Source organism: Salmo salar, chromosome 26 (assembly GCF_965601325.2).
Source record: "Salmo salar chromosome 26, fSalSal1, whole genome shotgun sequence".
In the NCBI taxonomy this organism is placed as follows: domain Eukaryota; kingdom Metazoa; phylum Chordata; class Actinopteri; order Salmoniformes; family Salmonidae; genus Salmo; species Salmo salar.
The window spans coordinates 1,580,814-1,605,937 of record NC_138316.1 but is presented as its reverse complement, the minus strand read 5'-3'; the positions used below and the strand labels follow the sequence as shown (position 1 = coordinate 1,605,937).

Below are 25,124 nucleotides of genomic sequence, written 5' to 3'. Positions count from 1 at the left end.
GGCTGAAGAAATGTGGCTTGTCACCCAAAACCCTGACAAACTTTTACAGATGCACAATCGAGAGCATCCTGTCGGGCTGTATCACAGCCTGGTAAGGCAACTGCACTGCACTCAACCGCAAGGCTCTCCAGGGGGTAGTGCGGTCTGCCCAACGCATCACCAGGGGCAAACTACCTGCCCTCCAGGACACCTACAGCACCCGATGTCACAGGAAGGCCAAAAAGATCATCAAGGACAACAGCCACCCGAGCCACTACCTGTTCACACCGCTATCATCCAGAAGGCGAGGTCAGTACAGGTGCATCAAAGCTGGGACCGAGAGATTGAGAAACAGCTTCTATCTCAAGGCCATCAGACTGCTAAACAGCAATCACTAACTCAGAGAGAGGCTGCTGCCTTCATTGAGACCCAATCACTGGACACTTTAATAAATGGATCACTAGTTACTTTAAATAATGCCTCTTTAATATTGTTTACATATCTTACATTACTCATATCACATGTATATACTGTATTTTATACCATCTACTGCACCTTGCCTATGCCGCTCGGCTATCGCTCATCCATATGCTTTAATGTACATATTCTCATTCACCACTTTAGATTTGTGGGTATTAGGTAGTTGTTGGGGAATTGTTAGATATTATTGCACTGTTGGAACTAGAAGAACAAGCATTTCGCTACACTCGCATTAACATCTGCTAACCATGTGTATGTGACCAATAAAATTATATATTTTTTTGTCTTTCTCTTCATACCCGGGGCTGCTGCAGCTGCATGAGCTGTCCAGACTAAAGCCTCTGAAAAACCTAACAGAGCTGACTGTGGCAGAGAACCCTATAGCCAATCTCCCCCATTACCGTCTCTTCCTGGTTTTCCACCTGAGGTCACTTGAGACACTGGACGGGCAGCCTATCAGCCAGGAAGAGAGAGAGCAGGCCCCCCAGCGCTTTCAAATGGGTACATTGCAGTATTGCACAATCCCTGCTTAAAACCCTGAAAGGGTCTCATTACTAGATGAGCCTTTGTATATTTTAGATACCTGGTGTGTATTCATTAGTGCAAACCTTAGAAAAGTCCCTCCTCATTTTGGCCCATTTGCTTCTGTTAGTTTCCTAGTGAATATACAGTACCTCAGTACCACACTTAGGTTGTTTCCTAGTTGGCACTGTTAATGGAAATGGCAACTCTTTTCATGCTGTGGTTGCAGAGGAGATTGAGCGTCTGGAGCAGGACCTGGAGTGTCGTGTGGCAGAGATCGGGAGGCTGCAGAGTGAGCAGGTGGCTGCAGTGAAGGAGCTTGAGCAGCAGGAGGAGATCATTGACCAACTGCAGCTAAAGAGCCTGCAGCAACAGCACTGCCAGGCCCAGCAGGAGCAGGAGCTGGACACCAAGACAGAGCTGGTGGGCATTTATCTCAACATGCACGCACTCACTCAAACAGACAGACAGACAGACAGACAGACAGACAGACAGACAGACAGAAACACACACACACCAGGATTTCCGTTAGCAAAATGTGGTGCCGGACAACGTGACCGGTATTTTCATTTACCGGCCATTTGAGAAATTTACCGGACCGATATGCATTGGGTGTGTCTCAATAGGGCGGCCACCCACGCACGGGGCTCAGAATGACAGATCGCATTTTGATTATGGCAATTCATCATAACATACCATGCAGCTCCTGTAATGAGGCATCCGATAAAACGTCATTTTTAAACATTTGCCAAAATACAATTAGCGGGAAAGCAGCATTCTAATCCACCTAATGCACCTGATGCGAGCGGTATATGACAGAGATGAACATCTTCGTTAGAAACTTGGGAGGGGGTGAATCTAAAGATGCAACAACTAGGATGGGTTGCTAATATACAGTGGTTCTTCCTGTAAAAGTTGCGTCATACTGCAGCACACCTTGCGGGCTGCCGCAGAATTCCATGGCACGTTATTTAATTGTCAGCCATTGTTACCATTAATGCTAGTTAGTGCTAGTTTGACAACCAAATGGGATCTTTGAGAAGCATTTGATAGCTTTCAATATTGGCTGTACTAGAGAATTTAAAATATTTTTGTTTAAGAACAAAGTTCTTGATTTTAAGAAAATGTTACTTAATTAATTTGATTAATATTGTAGTGTTAAGAAAAACAAAACCCTCAGGGTTTCCGTTATGAAAATATGGCGCTGTACAACATGACGGTCGGGAGTAGGCTACAGTACTAAGAGCATAACATTTCCACACCCTAATTGTAGTCTAACCAATACCCAATAAAAATCTCATTGATTTATCAAGACCAGTCCCCATGCTTGTCTGCTTGAAATGGTGCTGAAATAGTTGACCACATGCGGGTAGACTGTTGCTTCAAACTTCAATATGCTTTTTAAATAAATAAGACCTACTCCACTTTTAACAGCACATTACTCAACACTAAGTAAGAGTCATGTCACCTACGGTAGGCCTACAGTATTTTGAAAAATATTTTTTTCAATGACGTGACTCCGCAAATAATTCGATTTGGAGGATTCTAAATTAACATCGAAGGGGCGTTTTTCGTTAGGGCAAATCTGATCTGTGGTAGTATCTCAGGGGCTTTTATATCATTCTAAATTGAATTAATGAATAATAATAATAATCGCTTTGTTAAAAAAATTATGATATTTTGGAGATCATTTCGTTTTCAAATAACCTAATGTGAGCGAGGGGGGGAAAAGGCCATTCTTGAATATGGGGTGAATCATTCTTACTAATTTGTAAATAAATCCAGTTTTGTTATTTAGAATTATTTATTTCTGTTTTTAGAGGGAGAAAAACCAAAAGCCCACCGTCGCCTCATGGGTCTCCCGGTCGCGGCCGGGACGGGTATCAAGCCAGCATCTGTAGCAAAGCAGTTTGCACTGCGATGCAGTGTCTTAGACTGCTGCGCCACTCGGGAGGCCCCATCCACAAAGTTTTTAATGCTGATCAATTGCCTTGCACAAAGTATCAAAATACAGAGAGGTGTTGGCAAGAGTCTGGCCGTGCTGCCGCTCCAGTTTCAACTGTTCTGCCTGCGGCTATGGAACCCTGACCTGTTCACCGGACGTGCTTGTTGCACCCTCGACAACTACTATGATTATTATTATTTGACCATGCTGGTCATTTATGAACATTTTAACATCTTGACCATGTTCTGTTATAATATCCACCCTGCACAGCCAGAAGAGGACTGGCCACCCCTCATAGCCTGGTTCCTCTCTAGATTTCTTCCTAGGTTTTTGGCCTTTCTAGGGAGTTTTTCCTAGGGAGTTTTTCCTAGCCATCGTGCTTCTTTCACATGCATTGCTTGCTGTTTGGGGTTTTAGGCTGGGTTTCTGTACAGCACTTTGAGATATCAGCTGATGTACGAAGGGCTATATAAATACATTTGATTTGATTTGATTTGAGTCTGTTGTCCTGCTAATAGCCCATAATGGACTGTTATAATACATGGTGTCCAGGTCAGGATAACCAAAACATTTCTTTATTAAAGACTATCAGAAAGAATGTTGGTACTTATTTATTTCGATCTAAAGCCATGAATGAGTGAGTCACTCAGTTTTATGTAGGTGCTATATGACTGCGCCATCAACTTGATTATTTAGCAGACATCACTTGCTTATATTCAGTCAACACATATATCTTAATAAAATCATGGAATATAATTTAACATTTTTGTTTCTCTTAGAATAAAAACCTTAGTGTAACAACAGTTGTAGTAAGTATTGCTGACGAGTAGAAACAAAAAAAGAAGTGTCTTTTTCAGGGCGTGCGGGACAGAGGAATATCAATTCTTACACTGTTGTTAATGCATTGTATTACTAATTAGGCCTCATGTTATTTACCGTTTTCATTCTCTGAGTGGAAACGTTGTTTGCAGAGTTCACAACCTGCTAGACTGTGAGAAACAAGTTTTGGTTATCATTTACAACTTGTTAATTTTTTTCATTGTCTTTTGTTTGGAGTGCTCCATGTGAGCAATGATGGGTCTGGTTTCTCGGTCTTGTTAATGTTGAGGGGGCATGAGTGCCTGAGCACACATAGACGTAGCATACCTGGCCTGCTGCGAATAAATGCAATAAAGTGCCCATTTGGGAATGTTTGATTTCTGATTGTCTTTCTAACCACATCCTCTACTAATAAGCTGAGCTTCTCAGTCATTTTTTCTTCACCTCACACAGTAAGTCAACGAAGTCTGTTTCCTAAACATCCATTGCGAATGATAGCCTAATAGTTCCTTACAGTGGGCCTGCGTGAAAGAGTAAAATATCATCATCTGATGATTCCATACTCATACTGTATATCAAGTGGAAGCGTCATAGAATAGCTTTCCCTTGCGCAAAAACAGCCGTCTGTCCCTCGGAAAACTCTGAGGGCCTGGAATAGGCTAGTTGATACAATGTTGCACTTCACTAGCGGTAGCTCAAGACCAATAGAAATGCAGGCAGACCGGCTGTAGCGCAATGAATGTGATTCAAAGAACCAAATAAACAATCAGTATATTTTCTACTGTTTTTATTTGTCGGCTTTATGTATTTTTACTTGGTTGACAAACGACTACATTGGCCATCTCTGCGTTCCATGCGCTCATTTCAGCTACAGTGCATTCGGAAAGTATCCAGGCCCCTTGACTTTTTCCCAATTTTGTTACGTTAGACTTATTCTAAAATGTATTAAATAATTTTTTCCCCTCATCAATTTACACACAATACCCCATAATGACAAAGGGAAACAGGTTTTTAGAAATTTTTGCAAATGTATTAAAAATTAAAAACAGATATCTTATTTACATAAGTATTCAGAACCTTTGCTATGACACTCGAAATTGTGCTCCGGTGCATCCTGTTTCCATTGTTCATCCTTGAGCTGTTTCTACAACTTGATTGGAGTCCACCTGTGGTAAATTAAATTGTTTGGTCATGATTTGGAAAGGCACACACCTGTCTATATAAGGTCCCACAGTTGACAGTGCATGTCAGAGCAAAAACCAAGCCATGAGGTCGAAGGAATTGTCCGTAGAGCTCCAAGACAGGATTTTGTCGAGGCACAGAACTGGTGAAGGGTACCAAAAAAAATCTGCAGCATTGAAGGTCCCCAAGAACACAGTGGCCATCATTCTTAAATGGAACCGCCAAGACTCTTCCTAGAGCTGGCCACGTGGCCAAACTGAGCAATCAGGGGGAGAAGGGCTTTGGTCAGGGAGGTGACCAAGAACCTGATGGTCACTCTGACAGAGCTCCAGACTTCCTCTGTGGAAATCAGAGAACCTTCCAGAAGGACAACCATCTCTGCAGCACTCCACCAATCAAGACTTTATGGTAGAGTGGCAAGACGGCAGCCACTCCTCAGTAAGGCACATAGCGGCCTACTTGGAGTTTGCCAAAAGGCACCTAAAGGACTCTGACCATGAGAAACAAGATTCTCTGATGAAACCAAGATTGAAATCTTTGGCCTGAATGCCAAGCGTCATGTCAGGAATAAACCTGGCACCATCTCTACGGTGTAGCATGGTGGTGGCAGCATCATGCTGTGGGAATTATTTTCAGTGGCAGGGACTGGGAGACTAATCAGGATCGAGGTAAAGATGAACGGAGCAAAGTACCGAGATCCTTGATGAAAACCTGCTCCGACTGGGGCAAAGGTTCACCTTCAAAAAGGACAATGACCCTAAATACACAGACAAGAAAACGCAGGAGTGGCCTCAGGACAGCCAGAGCCTGGACTTGTACCAAATCGAACATCTCTAGAAAGACTTGAAAATAGCTGTGCAGCGACACTCCCCATTCAACCTGACAGAGCTTAAGAGGATCTGCACATAAGAATTGGAGAAACTCCCCAAATACAGGAGTGCCAAGCTTGTAGCGTCATACCCAAGAAGACGTGAGGCTGTAATCGCTGCCAAAGGTGCTTCAACAAAGTACTGAGTAAAGGGTTTGAATACTGATGTAAATGTGATATTTCAGTTTTTGTTATTTTTATACATTTTGAAAAATGTATGAACCTGTTTTTTTGCATTGTCGTTGTGGGGTATTGTGTGTAGATTGATGAGGGGGAAAAAACGTTTTAATCAATTTGAGAATTATCCTTTAACATAGCAAAATGTGGAAAAATAATAATTTCCGAATGCACTATATATAGCCACCAATGATCACGGTGTATCAGTGTTCGTATGGCAGAGGCTGGTGCTCTCGTATTAGTTACATTTTTTGTTTTATATTTTTTGCCTTTTAATTAAGATTTTTATGATTAACCACTTGACAAAAATTGAGAAACAAAAATGTTATTTTTGAAATTAAACTGTTCCCAGAAGATGCATACATAACTGGCACGCAGATCGATAATGGTAGGATAAATTGTTAGCTTTCCCATACTTGAAACTCATGCGCCTCCTATGAAGTCTTAATAAAATAATAGCCTCTGTGGTTGGATTTTCATACAAGGTAAGACATGCCTCATAATATGATGTAAATCATTCAGGTTTCAAACAATTAAGTAAGTGCGTACTGCCTCCAGCTCTCATTGTAGAGTGGTGCTGAAAGCTTGCCTACCTTTGTTTTTTCTCCTGGTCAATTTGGCCGGCAACAATTTTATTTATGGGCTTTTCATTTTATTAGACAAAACCCGTCAATTACCGGCTAACGGAAATCCTGACACACACACACACACAAACACACAAATTGTCATATAGGAAGGAGCTCTTTGAACAACGATGCATTTACGTGTCCTCTAAACTCTTCCTGCCTTCCTCTTCATCTTTCTCTCGTCTTTCTGTGCCCATAGCTATTTTCCCGGCCTCTAGTTTATCCTTACACATCAATTCAGTCCCCTTTCCTGAAGGTAGTATTGCATGGTGTGGTATAGTGTTTGTGTGTACAGAAAGCGAATTCTTTAGTTTTTATTGTTCATCGTTTCCATGATTTCTTAATGGCCTTTTATGACTCAGTGGTGTACATGACTTGGTTTCATAAGTCATGCACCCAGGTTGCGTCAAACAAACAAAACACTAACCTTTTCAAATGCCAGGGCCTCACTCTCCAGTAACTCATATTCGTTATAATATAATAGGCAAAACTAATCTTAGATCAGTACATCTACTGTTTATGAATACAGGCCATGATCATGTCTTTATCCATTTTTCTCATTTGCTCTTTGCATGAATTTTCTGTTTGTTTTCACACTGCTTCTGTCTCTTCAGCCTCCTTCATTGCCTGCTCCTCTACTGGATGCTATTTGTCAGGCACTCTGAAGACACACACAGATTCATGTGAACCCAATGCCCACTGCTGACCCATGTCCTTGTTTAAATGTCCATGACTCTTCTGTCCATTCAGGTTCTCACTCGCAGAGCACTCTCATGTTTGCCAGCATTTTGTTGTTTTTATTTGTTTAGCTTGTGTTTCAGATTAAATGTAAAGATGATGATGGTGATGATGATAGATGCTGCCTGTTTTTTCTTGGTTTGACTTTATATGGTCAAAGCTAGTATAATATACAGGTAAATTTGCACTTCTGAATTTTATTGTGACAAAGTAAATTTAGGCAGATAGCAGCTGCTTTTAGATTGTCACGTCCTGACCAGCAGAGGGAGCAATTGTATTAGTTTTGGTCAGGATGTGGCAGTGGTTTTTGTGTTATGTGTAGATTGGTTGTTGGGCTCTCAATTGGAGGCAGGTGGTTCTAGTTACCTCTGCTTGGGAGTCCTATAAAAAGGTGTGTGTTTTCCTTTGGGGTTGTGGGTAGTTGTTTTTGCACTGCGTTTTGTGTGCCTGCGAAACTGTTCCTGTCGTGTTTATTGTTTTTTTTCCTGTGGATGCTTTACTAAAAATATGAGTATCCACATTCCCGCTGCGCCTTGGTCTTCTCTCCACTACGACAAACCTTACAGATAGGCTATTATACTGGGCAGTGACTTACATGGGATTGGCCACCATAATGATGAGCTAAATTTTTCGGGGGGGTCCAAAATATTGCAATACATTCCATTCTAACTTGCAGTGAGTGTATGATGCTTTTCTTCATTGTTTGTGATGTCTCTGTATAACCTCTATACTGCATGGCCGTATTGACAGCTGAAACAGAAAACGGTGGAGCTGACGCGAGCATGCCAGAAGCAGTATGAGCTGGAGCAGGAGTTAGCCTTTCAGAAGATCGACGCCAAGTTTGAACCGTATCCCTATTACCCAGACCATGTGAGTCCATCCATCCAGAACCCTCATGAGCCATCTCTCCATTCAGTTGTTGCCTTAGGGTCCGCCAACAATGGCACCCTATTCCCTATACAGTGCAATCCTTCTGGTCAGAAGTAGTGAACTATACACTGAGTGTACAAAACATTAAGGACACCTGCTCTTTCCATGACCTAGACTGACCAAGTGAATCCAGGTGAAAGCTGGATTAACCTTATTGATGTCACTTTTTAAATCCAATTTAATCAGTGAAGATGAAGGATAGGAGACTGGTTAAAGAAAGATTTTTAAGCCTTATGACCTGGATGTGTGCCATCCCGAGGGTGAATGGGCAAGACAATGGATTTAAGTGCCTTTGAACAGGGTATGGTAGTAGGTGCCAGGCGCACCAGTTTGTGTCAGGAACTGCAACACTTCTGGGTTTTTCACGCTCAGTAGTTTCCCATGTGTATCAAGAATGTTCCATTACCCAAAGGACATCCAGCCAACTTGACACAACTGTGGGAAGCATTGGAGTCAACATGGGTCAGCATCCCTTTGGAACACTTTTGACACCTTGTAGAGTCCATGCCCAGACAAATTGAGGCCATGGGGGGTGCATTTCAAGATTAGGAAGGTGTACACTCAGGAAATAAGATGCCATTTTGGATGCACCCTTGGAATCTGCATGAATTCATGATTCATTTTCTCTCTCTCTCACCAGGAGTTGGAGGCAGAGAGCTTCCTGGAGGAAAGCCCTTACATTGGAAAGGCACGACACAAGAGGAACGCGGTGGCTTCAGATGGCATCCAGAGTCATCAGATGCCAACTGCAGGCCACATAGAGACAGACAACCCCAGGCAAGACGTGGCCAAGATCAGCTCCAGAGACTGCAGCCAAGAACAGACTAAAGGTACAGAAGAGGGAGTATGGTAAAGTTCGTCCTACTAGATGCTGATCTTGGGTCAGTTAAGGTTTTTCTCCTTCTAATGGGTAAGGTTCGAATTGGAGAAGGGGAAGCTGATATGGTAACACAAGATTTTCCTATTGTCTGTATCACCCTGCCTACACCCTGTATGTGAAGTGAACTACAGGTTGTTCCTCTGACTGTTGCTGACTGACGTGAGTGTTAGGTGAGGTGTAGTTAGGTGAGTTCTTGTTTGTGTGACTGTGTCCCCAGCCGAGGAGTGTCTGCAGCAGTTGCACAGGGAGATCGAGGAGGCAGAGCAGCAGGTCCTCAGGGCCGGTGGAGAGCTTCGCCAGCTGCAGGAGACACTCTCCCAGAAACAGGTGCGACACCGGCGAAGCTCGGCTCTCCTATTGTCTGTGTCCCAAATGGCACCCTATTTTCTATATAGTGCAGTATTTTTGTCAAAATTAATGCACTTGGTCGTTCCATCATTTGTCCCTTTTTGGAAGTGTAACTTTGAATTTTATTAAAACATGTTTTACCTAATTTTAACATTCTGTCATGAAGAGCACATGTTCAATTTAATAAAAAACATGTTTCCATTTCAAGAAGTTCAATAAAAAAATGATTAGTTAGTGCCAAATAAAGTGACAGGGTTGATGATTACATCTCAAATCAGCCATAAATCCCATTGACAGGGGGTATGGATGCTTGTTGTGTGCAACAAGAAGGGGAAATTGAATGAGTAGAACCAGCTCACATGTTGCGCTATGATTTGACAATTAGATTTTCAATGTTACTTTTTTTAATATTAATGATGTAAAGGCCCCAGTTTAGAGGACCTGCGTGATTCTGGTACTGGTTCTGACCTTCATCTTGGCTTATAAATTGATCTTTGGATACTGTAGATCGAAATGGCTTGCTGTCACGGGTGTCGTAGGGTAGAGACCAAGACGCAGCGGGAAAATGTACACATCTTTTTTATTTGGTGAAGAAGGAAAACACATAACACGTATACAAAACGAACTTGACAGTCTTGTCAGGCAAACAGCTAAACAAGAACAATCTCCCACAAAAACCCATGAAAAACAAACTCCTAATTATAGGACCCTCAATTAGAGGCAACAATAACCAGCTGCCTCCAATTGAAGGTCCAACCCCAATTAACTAAACATAGAAATACAAAAACTAGATAGAACAATGACTAATAAATCAAATACCCCTCTACCTAAACACACCCTGAACCACATAAAACAAACACCCCCTGCCACGTCCTGACCAAACTACAATAACAAATAACCCCTATACTGGTCAGGACGTGACACTTGCATTGCGCACAGTAGTTAATTTTTTTGCGCCTATGTGAAATACAGTATGATGGGAAATCTGAAACTACTTGAAGCTGGGATTTCCCTCCTACCATTTAATTCGCTCTTCTGACTGTCCATAAACTCCTGGCTGAACCTTACGTCACAGCCACTGACAAAGCACGTGCCTGTAATCCTTATTGTAACGCAACAGGAGATGGTGGTTTCATCTCTATAGCACATTCAGAGATTGATTTATAGCCATTAATCTAAAATAATTCACACATTTTAAACAAAAAACACCTTGGTTGTTATAGATTAATAGGATATGAAAGCGAGTTCCTAACGAGTTCAGGAAGCCGAACGTGTGACGTTCACAGTGGTGGGGGCTGATGTTTTGATCAAGAGAGACCATTAGAAAATATGCACATTTTCTCTTAACACTAAACATACAAATATGTATTTTACAGTTATAAGGAAGGTGAAATCTTAGTTAGTAGTTATAATTTGATTATACTATATTGAGAAAGCATATAAGTCATTTCAAGCCTTCATAGTTTTGTTGAATAGGAAATATGTCTCAAAATATTTCATATTTTTATCATATTTGTACTGTTTGCTTGAGCTTGTGTCCTCAAAAGTGACTACACCTCAGCAATTTATAACTATTTACTAGAAAGGTGAGTTTGAACCTTTCTTGGAGTATGCAGCATTACTGTTTATAGTCCTCTTGTGATAAATAATTACTTTGGGGATTACTTAGATCACGTTCAGTTTACGTAACAGGCTTGTCCTTAAAATTAGGGACATGACACTCGAAATGAGCTAATGTTGTGTCAAATGGACGATCCTATCCAACCTGGCATGCTGTAATTAGATGCGAAATCTTTTCTTAATTTATAGACAAATCAACACTGATAAATAGGCTATGGAAATGTTGCGTGTATTTGTTTCTGTCAATTTCATTTTCATACTATAGCATAGCTGTCTCTCTCCCCTTCATGCTTTCCTTGTCAATTCATTATCTTATAGCCTACTTTTGGAAAGCCTAAGGTAGGCCTAGGTTTTTTTTATATATATTTTAAGGAAAGCATAAACATTTGCTCTTGTGTCTGACATATAGTATGCTTGGCTTTGATTGACAGGTCCTTTTATGGGTGTGTGCATGTGTGAGTTCACTGATTCTCTTCTCTATAGGCCTATATGTCTATTCAGAAAGTTTCCTAAAGTAGCCTTTAATAGGAATCAAACGCTCTTGTCATGATTTCATCTTGTAAAAGGACTATTTTCAGTAAAGGTCCTTTCTCATCAAGTCCGTTATTTTCGTCCAAATAATTAGGAAGACATTTTTTTGGATGAACACATGTTTTGTTTATGACACCAGTCACACCAATTGCGAAATATCAGCCTGCCACAATCCGTCAATTATTTATACAGCACAGGTTTGATATTTGCATCTTTTCACATGGGAAAATAATATGTTGACCAATATAAATTATTATCTGGGCACTGCCACTGACAGGTCTGTGGGTTCGCTGTGTGAATTAATTAATACATTTCTCTCTGCCTGTTTTTTTTACGTTTGCAGTGCAGCAAAGTAGGAATTTTGCCAATGTGATCACATAACACCAGAACTAGGCTACATATCGCTCAGGCTATATAATATACTGCTCAAAAGAAATAAAGGGAACACTTAAACAACACATCCTAGATCTGAATGAAAGAAATAATCTTATTAAATACTTTTTTCTTTACATAGTTGAATGTGCTGACAACAAAATCACACAAAAATAATCAATGGAAATCCAATTTATCAACCCATGGAGGTCTGGATTTGGAGTCACAATCAAAATTAAAGTGGAAAACCACACTACAGGCTGATCCAACTTTGATGTAATGTCCTTAAAACAAGTCAAAATGAGGCTCAGTAGTGTGTGTGGACTCCACGTGCCTGTATGACCTCCCTACAATGCCTGGGCATGCTTCTGATGAGGTGGCGGATGGTCTCCTGAGGGATCTCCTTCCAGACCTGGACTAAAGCATCCGCCAACTCCTGGACAGTCTGTGGTGCAACGTGGCTTTGGTGGATGGAGCGAGACATGATGTCCCAGATGTGCTCAATTGGATTCAGGTCTGGTGAACGGGCTGGCCAGTCCATAGCATCAATGCCTTCCTCTTGCAGGAACTGCTGACACACTCCAGCCACATGAGGTCTAGCATTGTCTTGCATTAGGAGGAACCCAGGGCCAACCGCACCAGCATATGGTCTCACAAGGGGTCTGAGGATCTCATCCCAGTACCTAATGGCAGTCAGGCTACCTCTGGCGAGCACATGGAGGGCTGTGCGGCCCCCCAAAGAAATGCCACCCCACACCATGACTGACCCACCGCCAAACCGGTCATGCTGGAGGATGTTGCAGGCAGCAGAACGTTCTCCACGGTGTCTCCAGACTCTGTCACGTCTGTCACATGTGCTCAGTGTGAACCTGCTTTCATCTGTGAAGAGCACAGGGCGCCAGTGGCGAATTTGCCAATCTTGGTGTTCTCTGGCAAATGCCAAACGTCCTGCACGGTGTTGGGCTGTAAGCACAACCCCCACCTGTGGACGTCGGGCCCTCATACCACCCTCATGGAGTCTGTTTCTGACCGTTTGATCAGACACATGCACATTTGTGGCCTACTGGAGGTCATTTTGCAGGGCTCTGGCAGTGCTTCTCCTGCTCCTCCTTGCACAAAGGCGGAGGTAGCGGTCCTGCTGCTGGGTTGTTGCTATATATATAAAATTATAGGCCTGCTAAAGTGAATCTAGGCGATCATAAAAGACAGAGAAAACAAAATCTGCACAGATTTCGATAAAGAACTCAAATTCAAATGTAGTGTCAAAATAACCACCAATTGCTTCACAAAATGTATCAATGGCTGATCATTAGGCCATGGTCTCTATATCCCCCTTAAAACTTTCCTTGTCAATGTATATGATAGGCTACATTGATTTAGCATTATCCTATGATGTAGACTATTTTTTGATATCCTACAGAAATAATTTGAAGCTAAGGCAAGTGTTTTTTAAAACGTTTTTGGGAGAAGACAAATGTGATTTGCTTATGTGTCAGAGTGAGATGCGCTGCAGGTGGCTTTGATTGATGTGTCCTTTTAGGTGGGTGCGTGTATGAATTGACAAATGATCAATGTCCATTTAGAAAGTTTCCTCAAATAGGCCTAGCCTGTCTGGACTTCATCTCTTTAATCAGATAGAAAAAAAACTGTCTCGTTGCAGGGTCAGCATGTGCGGAATGATGACAGGTGCCAGTTTTGTGTTTCCTCTCTTATTAAATGGGATGCAACTCATTACAGAGTCCTCTCAAGCCACTTTGAACAACATATTGCCACAGAGAATGACTCCGCAGCATTGGTGAAGTTATGAGAATTAATTCGGAAAAGTGGAGGGAAAAACGCATCAGACTTGGTGTGAATGGGTTAGTGCATCAAAATCTGTATTTTTTTGGGGGGGGGGGAATTCCTCTCCAATCTGACATTTCTTAATTTGTATACTAGTCTAATATTCATATGTAATAACTTTTAATAATAAAATGCTACTGACAATAAGGAAGTGTAATGGTATCAGTGTAGTTGCAGGGAAAATTCACGTGTTTCTTTTGAGTCTGATATGCGCAGATATCCCCTCCACCGGTTATGTCTCGGTGACCGTGTAGATTGGATTGGCACTATCCAAAACATTTTTTTCTAATAATGTAATAACAGTATCCAGTAGTCCCAGATCTGTTTGTCCTGTTATGTCAACTCTTCATCACTCCTTGTCACTTATTGTCATGCCAAAGAGTTGACATGATTGCACAAACAGATCTGCGACCATGCTACAATAACAGCACTGTTCCACATCAACTAGCCTAATCCATCCCGGACACTTCTAAAAGCCTCTTCTCTCCATCCTTTATCTAGGTGTCCAAGGCAGAGAAAGAGCAACTAAGGCAGAAGCTCCACTGGAGGATCCAGCAAGTGAGGCAGCTGAGAGATGAGGCGGAGGCTCTGGAGGGCCAGCTGGAGATACAGAGAGGGGAAATGAACCGAACCCAGGGAGAGCTGGACCACCTCCAGGGCCTACTCAACACACTGGACCCCAGGGACCCCCAGCATGTTAGTACTTTAGATAGATAGCTACTAGCTCTGGTCCAGGTCGTTAGTGTGCATTCCTCCACTAACGGTCTCGACCAGAGCTAGCTATCAGCATCACTTTACACCACCCGCACCACTGACACACTGCAGAGCAGAGCAACTTATTACATATTGAATACACCAAACTCACAGGATACACCACTTTAGAACCTTTTTAAACTAGTCCCTTCAGTTGCATACACTGTTTTAGTACTTTTCTGAACGAATCCCCACAGTTGGATACACTGTATTCTGGCACTTTAGCAAGTGTTTATTCATACTGAATATGGCAAATTCACAGGATACACCATTTTAGAACTTTCCTAATCTAGTCTCTTCAGTTGCATACATTGTCTTAGCCCTTTCCTTGGATACACTGTTTTAGCACTTTTCTAAACTAGTCCCTTCAGTTGGAATTGATGCAGCACTTCAATATGCAGGGTCGATGTACAGGGGTACGAGGTAGTTGAGGTAGATATGTACATATAGGTAGGGATAAAGTGACTGGGCAACGGGATAGATGATAAACAGTAACAGCAGCGTATGTGATGAGTCAAAAGAGATTAGTGCATAAAGGGTCAATGCAGATATTCCGGGTAGCTATTGGTTAACTATTTAGCAGTCTTATAGCTAAGCAAACTTTGTGCATCGGTACCGCTTGCGGTAGCAGAGAGAACGGTCTATGACTTGGATGGGCCTTCCTCTGACACCGCCTGGGCCGTATGCACTACCCTCTGTTGCGCTTTGCGGTCAAATGCCAAACAGTTGCCATACCAAGCGGTGATGCAGCCAGTCAAGATGCTGTCAATGGTGTCAACCTGTTCCACAACATCCCTGTCGATGTGAATTGTGGCGTGTTCGGCCCTCTGTTTCCTGTAGTCCATGATCAGCTCCTTTGTCTTGCTGACATTGATTTAAAGGTTGTTGTCCTGGCACCACACTACCAGGTCCCTTACCTCCTCCCTGTAGGCTGAGCTTCGTGATCAGGCCCACCATTATCTTGTCGCCCGGCCACGCAGTAGTGGGTTAACAGGGAGTACAGTAGGGGACTAAGCACGCACCCCTGGTGGGCCACCGTGTTGAGGGTCAACGTGGCGGATGTGTTGTTGCCTACCCTCACCACCTGGGCGTGGCCTGTCAGGCAGTCCAGGATCCAGTTGCAGAGGAAGGTGTTTAATCTCAGGGTCCTTAGCTTAGTGATGAGCTTGGAGGGTACAATGGTGTTGAACGCTGAGCTGTAGTCAATGAACAGCATTATCACATAGGTGTTCCTTTTGGAAAGGGCAGTGTGCGTGCGTGCGCGTGCACGTGTACATATATACAGTACCAGTCAAAAGTTTGGACAGCTACTCATTCTAGGATTTTTCTTTATTTGTACTATTTTTTACAATGTAGAATAAAATGAAATAACACATGAAGTAACCAAAAAAGTGTTAAATAAATCTAATTATATTTGTGAAGCACGGGGGTGGCAGCATCATGTTGTGGTGATGCTTTGCTGCAGGAGGGACTGGTGCACTTCACAAAATAGATGGCATCATGAGGAATGAAAATTATGTGGATATATTGATGCAACATCTCAAGACATCAGTCAGGAAGTTAAAGCTTGGTCGCAAATGGGTCTTCCAAATGGACAATGACCCCAAGCATACTTCCAAAGTTGTGGCAAAATGGCTTTAGGACAACAAAGTCAAGGTATTGGAGTGGCCATCGCAAAGCCCTGACCTCAGTCCTATAGAAAATTGCAGAACTGAAAAAGCGTTTGAGAGCAAGGAGGCCTACAAACCTGACTCAGTTACACCAGCTCTGTCAGGAGGAATGGGCCAAAATTCACCCAACCTATTGTGGGAAGCTTGTGGAAGGCTACCCAAAACGTTTGACCCAAGTTAAACAATTTCAAGACAATGCTACCAAATACTAATTGAGTGTATGTAAACTTCTGACCCAATGGGAATGTGATGTGAGAATTAAAAGCTGAAATAAATCTTTCTCTCTACTATTATTCTGACATTTCACATTCTTAAAATAAAGTGGTGATCCTAACTGACCTAAGACAGGGAATGTTTACATGGATTAACTTCTATGGGCTACGTGGGATGCTAGCGTCCCACCTGCGGGACACAGCCAGTGAAATATCAGGGCGGCAAATTCAAAAACAACAAAATGTCATAATTCAGCTTTCTCAAACATACAACTATTTTACACCATTTTAAAGATACACTTCTCCTTGATGTAACCACATTGTCCGATTTCAAAAAGGCTTTACTGCGAAAGAAAAACATTAGATTATGTTTGGAGAGTACATGGACAAAAATAATCACACAGCCATTTTCCAAGCAAGGACATGTGTCAATAAAATCCAAAATACAGCTAAATGAAGCACTAACCTTTGACGATCTTCATCAGATGACACTCCTAGGACATTATGTTACACAATACATGTATGTTTTGTTCGATAAAGTTCATATTTATATCCAAAAACAGCATTTTACATTGGCGTGTGATATTCAGAAAATGTATTTCCACCAATACGCCCGGTGAATGTGCACATCAATTTACAAAAATACTCATCATAAACGTTGACAAAATATATAACAATTATTTAAAGAATTATAGATAGACTACCCCTGGATGCAACCGCTGTGTCAGATTTTAAAATAGCTTTACGGAGAAAGCACATTTTTCAATATTCTGAGTACATAGCTCAGCCATCACGGTGAGCTATTCAGACACCCGCCAAGTTCGGGGCAACCTAAACTCAGAATTAGTATTAGAAATATTCTCTTACCTTTGCTGATCTTCGTCAGAATGCACTCCCAGGACTGCTACTTCCACAAGAAATGTTGTTTTTGTTTGAAATAATCCATATTTATGTACAAATACCTCTGTTTTGTTCGTGCGTACAGATCACTTATCCAAAGGCATAATGCGTGAGCGCAGTACCAGAGACGAAAAGTCAAAATGTTCCATTACCGCACTTAGAAGCATGTCAAACGCTTGTTTAAAATCAATCTTTATGGTATTTTTAACGTAAAATTGCGATAATATTCCAACCGGACAATAGCATATTCATTCAAGAAGAAAAAGAAGGAACGGCATGCTCATGTAACCGCGCATATCCAATCCCTTTGTTGCCAGGCAGACCACTCAGTAACTGAGCTCCTATTATCTGCCCAGTGACAGGAGAATGCTCAAACCACTTTCTGAAGGCTTTAGACAGCCTTAGGAAATGCAACGTCACCCCACAGACACTGTAGCTTCGATAGAGAATCAAAAGAAGAACTACAATACTCAGACTTTCCAATTCCTGCTTGGATTTTCCTCAGGTTTTTGCCTGCCATATGAGTTCTGTTATACTCACAGACACCATTCAAACAGTTTTAGAAACTTCAGTGTTTTCTATCCAAATCTACTAATAATATGCATATTCTAGTTTCTGGGCCAGAGTAGTAACCTGTTTAAATTGGGTACGTTTTTCATCCGGCCATGAAAATACTAGCCCAGACAGGTTAAATGTCAGGAATTGTGAAAAACTGATTTTAAATGTATTTGGCTAAGGGGTATGTAAACTTCCGCCTTCAACTGTACTGCCCTTTCCCACCAAACGCAACATGCAACATTTTTTAAGATTTTACTGCGTTACAGTTCATGTAAGGAAATCAGTCAATTGAAATATATTCATTAGGCACTAATCTGTGGATTTCACATGACTGGGCAGGGGCCAGGCCAATCAAAATGAGCCTTTTCCCTACAATAGGGCTTTATTTTAAACAGAATTCCCTTTATTGTCCACAGCATAAGGTGCACCTGTGTAATGATCATGCGGTTTATTCAGCTTCTGCCATATCCAACAAGCGTCAGAGCTGGTGTTGTAGGATTCGATCTTGGTCCTGTATTGACACTGCCTGTTTGATGGTTTGTCAGAGGGCGTAGCGGAATTTCTTTTAAGTGTCTGGATTAGAATCCCGCTCATTGAAAGCAGCAGCTCTAGCCTTTACCTCGGTGCGGATGTTGCTTGTAATCCGTGGCTTCTGGTTGGGATATGTATGTACGGTCACTGTAGGGGCAACGTTGTCGATGCACTTATTAATGAAGCTGGCAACTGATGTGGGTAACTCCTCAATGCCATCAGATGAATCCCGGAACATATTCCAGTCTGTGCTAGCAAAACAGTCCTGTAGCTTAGCATCTGCTTCATCGGACCACTTCCGTATTGAGTACTTTCTGTTTTATGTTTTTGCTTGTAAGCAGGAATCAGGAGGATAGATGGTCATATTTGCCAAATGGAAGGCGAGGGAGAGCTTTGAATGCATCTCGGTGTGTGGAGTGAAGGTGATCTAGAGTTTTTTGACTCTAGTTGCACAGGTGACATGCTGGTAGAAATGAGGTAAAACGTATTTCAGTTTTCCTGCATATAAGTCACCAGCCTCTAGGAGCACTATAGAGCTTATGGCCCTATACAGCTCATTGAGTGTGGTCCTAGTGCAAACATTGGTTTGTGGTGGTACTATAGACCAGTGGTTCTCAAACTGTGGGGTATAGAACTGCAAGAAAATTTGCTTTAAAACTGGAACAAGAAAAAATGCGCCCCTGACAAAGTGTAAAATTGCCACCAACAAGAGGGGTGTGAACAGTTTGTTTCATGAGTGCTTGTGCCCATAGCTATAGACAAGGGGCGGGGGATGTTCCCCAATGCTGGAAGGGGGAGCCACAGTGAAAAAGTTTGGGAACCCTTGCATACACAGCTATGAAAAATATAGATGAAAACTCTCTTGGTAAATAGTGTGGTCTACAGTTTATCATGAGGTATTCTAACTCAGGCGAGCAGAACCTGGAGACTTCCTTAATATTAGAAATTGCGCGCCAGTTGTTGTCAAGAGACACCCACCCCCCCTATGAGCTTCCTCGACGTAGCCGTTCTGTCCTGCCAATGTATAGAAAAAACATCTTGATTTATATTTACCATGTCATTGTTCAGCCACGACTTTGAGAAACATAGGATATTACTGTTCTTCAGATCACGTTGATAGGATAGTCTCAAACAGAGTTCATCCAGTTTATTCTCCAGTGATTGCACTTTTGCCAATAGAATGGAGGGTAGAGGCGATTTATCCACTCTCCGACCATAGTCTTATCAGGTGTCTATAGCGCCGTCTCCTCTTTCGAGTGTCTGGGATTTGGGCCTGGTCCGTGATAATCAATATGTCTTTTGCCTCCGACTCATTGAAGTAAAAGTCCTCGTTCAAATGGCGGTTAGTGATAGCTGTTCTGATATCCAAAAGCTGTTTTCGGACATAGGAAACGATGGCGGATACATTATGTACACTTTTATTTTATTTTATTACAGCCAAACAATACACAAAATAGCACAATTGGTCAGGAGCCCGTAAACGGCCGCCATTCCCTCTAGCGCCATTATTCATTACTCTGATAATTCATACTCTAATGTTTATTAGATTTACATCACTTTTTTTTGTATATATCCCTATAGTGTTATGCTATTTTAGCAGACACTCTTAGCATACACACTTATTTCTTGCTTGCATAACCTACATGAAACAATTAGCCCTGTTTACACGTTACATTGGAAATGCATGTTTTTTTTTTTTACTTTTAACCACAGATAGCATAACACTATAGGGATATTACATTGCAGAAAAACAACATGTGAAGAATGTTAAAAAGACCTGTTGGGGCTACAGGTTAGCAATGAACCCCGAGCCGGGATTGCTAACAAGGCTGGAAATTCAAAACATCAAAAATCTAATAATTTCAATTTCTCAAACAATCAACTATTTTACACAATTTAAATGATAAACATCTCCTTAATCTAACCACATTGTTCGATTTTCAAAGAGGCTTTACGGCAAAAGCATAAAGTTAGATTATGTTAGGACAGTACATAGCCACAAAAGTACAAACATCCATTTTCAATTCAAGGTCAGGCGTCACCAAAAGCAGAAACCAGCTAGAATTATGCACTAACCTTTGTCAATCTCCATCAGATGACACTCCTAGGACATTATGTTATACAATACATGGATTTTTTGTTCCATCAAGTTCATATTTATATACAAAAACAGCATTTTACAGTAGCGTGAAATTCAGATTTTTTTCTTCTCTGAAATGCTTCCGGTGAACATAACAAAATTACTATTCGAAAACATTGGTAAATTATAATATTGTCATTCAAAGAATAATATATTATCATCTCGTAATTGCTACCGAATGGCCAGATCTCAAAATAACTTTACTGGGAAATCACATTTTGCAATAAACGGGGTGCTATGCTAAGAACAACAGGCTATGCTATACAGTTAGCATCATCTAAAATCGATAATAACATTGTAAATACCCCCTTACCTTTGATTATCTCCATCAGAAGGCAGGATCCCAGGTCCGGAAGGCATTCCAGGTCCGGAACAAATGTGCTTTCTTTTGACAAAGTTCATAATTTATGTCCAAATAACACCAAGTACTTAGCGTTCATTATGCTCCCACAAAACGTGGTGGGTGGCTGGTAAAATCACGCCGAAAAGCTAAAAAAACCTAGTAAATAATCTATTTATGTTCGTTGAAACATGTCAAATGTTGTTTAGCATTAATCTTTTGGTCCATTTTTAACGTTAAACATCAGTAATATTTTCACACAACCTATCCTATGTCTAGATAAAAAATGATGACAAACTCACGTTTCTCAGATTTATGCGCAGGCGCAAAAAAATGAAGTGATGACATGTCAACTTCCTTGGATTCTAATTTGCTCTCTGTTTATCATAGACGCTTCAAACAACTTTATAAAGATCGTTGACATCTAGTGGAAGCCGTAGGTGTTGCGAAATGAATCCTTTCTCACTATGGTATCTATAAAACAATGACACTAAATAGTACAGTCACAAAATTCACATTTTTTTTTTATCTATTTTTCACAGGTTTTTGCCTGCAATATGAGTTTTGTTATACTTACAGACACCATTCAAACTGTTTTAGAAAATTCAGAGTGTTTTCTATCCGAATGTGTTAATAATATGCATATCCTAGCTTCTGAGTTGGTGTAGGAGGCAGTTAAAAATGGGCACATATTTTTTTCAAAATGTCTCAATACTGCCCCCGAGCCCCAACAGGTTAAAAAGAGGTTTAGAAAACAGGAAAAGGCATTTCGGGGGGCAGGACGAACACAGGTTGCGCAGCCACTCTTTTTGTTTTATCTGCCCCTCCTGATCGTGGACTTTAATCATACATTTCCAGAAGACATTCTCCATATGTGTTCTTATTTCTCTTGTCAAAACGTTTTGAACTGTTTTCAACATACATGAAGATGCACATGTAATCTAAATCCATAAAAAGTAACATATTTCATTTGTGGAACCTCGGTCACAAACAAATAAGTGCACATTGCTATATTTCCATCGCACCTGCATGTGTCAAAGCTTAACTTGATGGACCTCTCAGAATAATTCATTATTTTGACCTTATGGGAATTCTGTGGGAATTATTCCATGGAAGCAACAAGTGAGAAAAAGGGGCTGCTGTGCCTTTAAAAAAAGTCGGAGAGTTCTCTGGGGAATCACCAGGCATTGTCATAGCCTATCCATGCATGTTGATTGGTCAACAGGGCGACTTCCTGTGTTGATTCGAAGAGAGAGAGTGGAGTAGATGAGGGAAGGGGTTAGGAGGCGTGCTCAGGGTGTGTGGACTAAAGAGTGAAATCCTAAAGAAGGGGAAACTTCAGCCCCTGAGCCTGTAGAGCTGGGGGGTTGGACCTAACCGTGAGGGAGGGAGTCAGGAAATGCAACGTCTTCACCCGGGGGCCTCCTGTAGATTCAGGGGGAGCAGAAGCAGATGAGAGCTGGCTGACTGGATGCATCTGCGGGGATGCAAACCAAAGAGTAATCTGACTGCACTGATTTCTAGTGAGTACTGCAACTTGGCCTTGGGAGGGACTGGCCAAATTTTTCATCTTTTTCTCCCCCTCTCATATCTTCTAACTCTACTGTGTTCTAAATTGAAGAGAATGTTTAAACAGAAACATATTTGTTATTGCAACCGTTACTAATATGTAACAGGACTCTGGGTGAAAGGTTATTCTGAAGGTTTTCCAAAAATGTTGTTCTTCCCCTGTCTTGATTTCATATTTGCATCACTCTTCTGTAAACAGGAAAACACAGTTTTTCTTGCTATTACCTAAAATTACTGCACTGTACTGTTATAGTTTGACCTACTAAGCATTTTTACAACACTTCTTTTTTTGGCCAATACACAGGTCAAATATGACAGCCGTCACTTAACATAAAGTGACCGACTAGTTATTATATTTAGTGAACAATGTGAAGTGAATTATAATTAGGTTTGTTGTGAAATTGTTCTTGCTCTGTAACAGAGCTGAAGTAATGAATAAGTAAGTTGGCCAGGTCAGGAAGGATTGAGTAGGGAGCATAAAAGTCCTCTTCTGCATTAGTGTGGGGTGAGGTCACTCACATTCCTCTTACTTTGGTCACCTCTGATATGCCAAAGCTAGTGTTTTCACTCTGAAATAGGGTTAACATGATACCCATAAAAAGAACCTACACAGTTATGTAAATGTGATGGGATATTAGTATTTTTCTTGCTTTTCATGGCATATGCTCACGTTTTGTATCAGTTAACTTACCAGAGGAATGAACTCTTCAGTAACCTATAAACCACATATTTCCTTCCTCCTTTTTGTCTCCCTTTTGCTCTCTCCAAACGGGCGCATACACACACACACACACACACACACACACACACACACACACACACACACACACACACACACACACACACACGTGAAAGTGTTATTGGTTGTGATTTCATGATTTTCATCATGTGATAATTTAGGGGTTTTCCACTTTTATAACCAGTGCTTAATTTGATCCGGCACCTCTGAGTTTGGACTGTTTCGTTCCGCAAACCATTTGCCAGGATCCAGTACCTCTCTTGGCATGAATTTTGTTTTACTGTTTGCAATGTACCCATTCTGGTAACACTTTACAATAAGGTTCCATTTGTAAAGGACTTCCAAAAAGTTTGTAATTACGTTATTAACAGTTATTTAATCATTTGTAAATGCATTATAAACCTTTAATAAATGTTATAACAAATTGGTCAAAATAGTTTGATTTCCAGTCAGTGCTTGCCAAATAGTAAGCCACTATTTACCTCCAGCTATTGACCATTTATAAATTCACCTACAAATGCGTGTAATATTGAACCCTTATGTATCATCATGCAACCTTATTTTCAATAGTTGCACAATTGAGCACAGTTGGAGGAGGTATCCTTAATCTTACAAGTGTTTAAGTGCATTTATAAGTGGTTAATAACTGGAGGTAAATATTGGCTCACTATTTGGCAAATACTGACCAGTTATTGCACAATTTTGACCAATGCGATAACTGTTTAATGGTTTATAATACATTTGCAAATTATTAAATAATCATGAATAATGTAATTATAACCCCTTTACAAATGGAACCTCATTGTGAAGTGTTAACAATATGGTAAATTCTAATAAAAGCAGAGTTAATTAAAGTTACCTCTGTAATTATCCTGCCCCCTAAAAAAATGTAGCGTGAACGTGGCTGATATTCTAAGAATTGAATAGAGTTGGGCCTGCCTGGATTTATGGTTTGCGCAATATTGTAACCATAGACAAACGCCTGGCCATTGCTGTGGTGAGAGAGAGAAGCGTGCCTGCATCTCTCACAGAACTAGAATGACATTCACTTTCTATGATCTCACTCTGCTCTGATAGACATGAGCCTGCAACTCTCATTTCACCAGCATTGCACGTCATCATTTATTTCCATATAAAATCATAGGCACGGGAAGGGTGCTGGAGGTGCCGCAGCACCCCGGATGATACATTTAAATATATTTGTTGAAGTTATTTCATTCCTGCTGTCTGTTAAGAAATAAATGAACAAATTTGGAAGACTACACCAGGAGTATGCCTATAATTTAGCCACATAGGATCAATAGCTTTTTTATATATATTTTTTTTAAATAGCCTAGCTGTGGATTGTGTGTTACCGAATCCCAAATCAAATTTTATTCGTCACATACACTTGATTAGCAGATGTTATTGCGGTTGTAGAGAAATGGTTGTGTTTCTAGCTCCAACAGTGCAGTAATATCTAACAAATTACATAACATATACCCAATACACACAAATCTAGGAATGATTTAGAAAGTAGGAGAGTCTGAATGAATTCAGACTATATACATATGGACAAGCGATGTCAGAGCGGAATGGACTAAGATACCGTAGAATAGTATAGAATACAGTATATACATTTGAGATGAGTAATGCCAGATATGTAAACATTATTAAAGTGACTAGTGTTCCATTCCTTAAAGTGGCCAGTGATTTCTAGTATATGTCGATAGGCAGCACCCTCTAATGTGCTAGTGATGGCTGTGTAACAGTCTGATGGCCTTGAGATAGAAGCTGTTTTTCAGTCTCTCGGTCCCAGCTTTGATGCACCTGTACTGACCTCGCCTTCAGGATGATAGCGGGGTAAACAGGCA

The 25,124-nt window shown here is 41.1% G+C and overlaps 1 protein-coding gene across 5 annotated transcripts in view; it reads left to right on the top strand.

Annotated features, from left to right (window-relative positions):
* cntrl (centriolin) overlaps positions 1-25,124 on the top strand; it is a 116,646-nt gene that overhangs the window by 24,446 nt on the left and 67,076 nt on the right. For all 5 annotated transcript variants that reach the window (XM_014174804.3, XM_014174803.3, XM_014174808.3 and 2 more), the window contains exons 6-11: positions 774-960; positions 1,211-1,404; positions 8,087-8,206; positions 8,907-9,096; positions 9,364-9,473; positions 14,361-14,555. In XM_014174804.3, the coding sequence (XP_014030279.2) occupies positions 774-960; positions 1,211-1,404; positions 8,087-8,206; positions 8,907-9,096; positions 9,364-9,473; positions 14,361-14,555 (996 nt within the window). The remainder of the gene's footprint in view (positions 1-773; positions 961-1,210; positions 1,405-8,086; positions 8,207-8,906; positions 9,097-9,363; positions 9,474-14,360; positions 14,556-25,124) is intronic.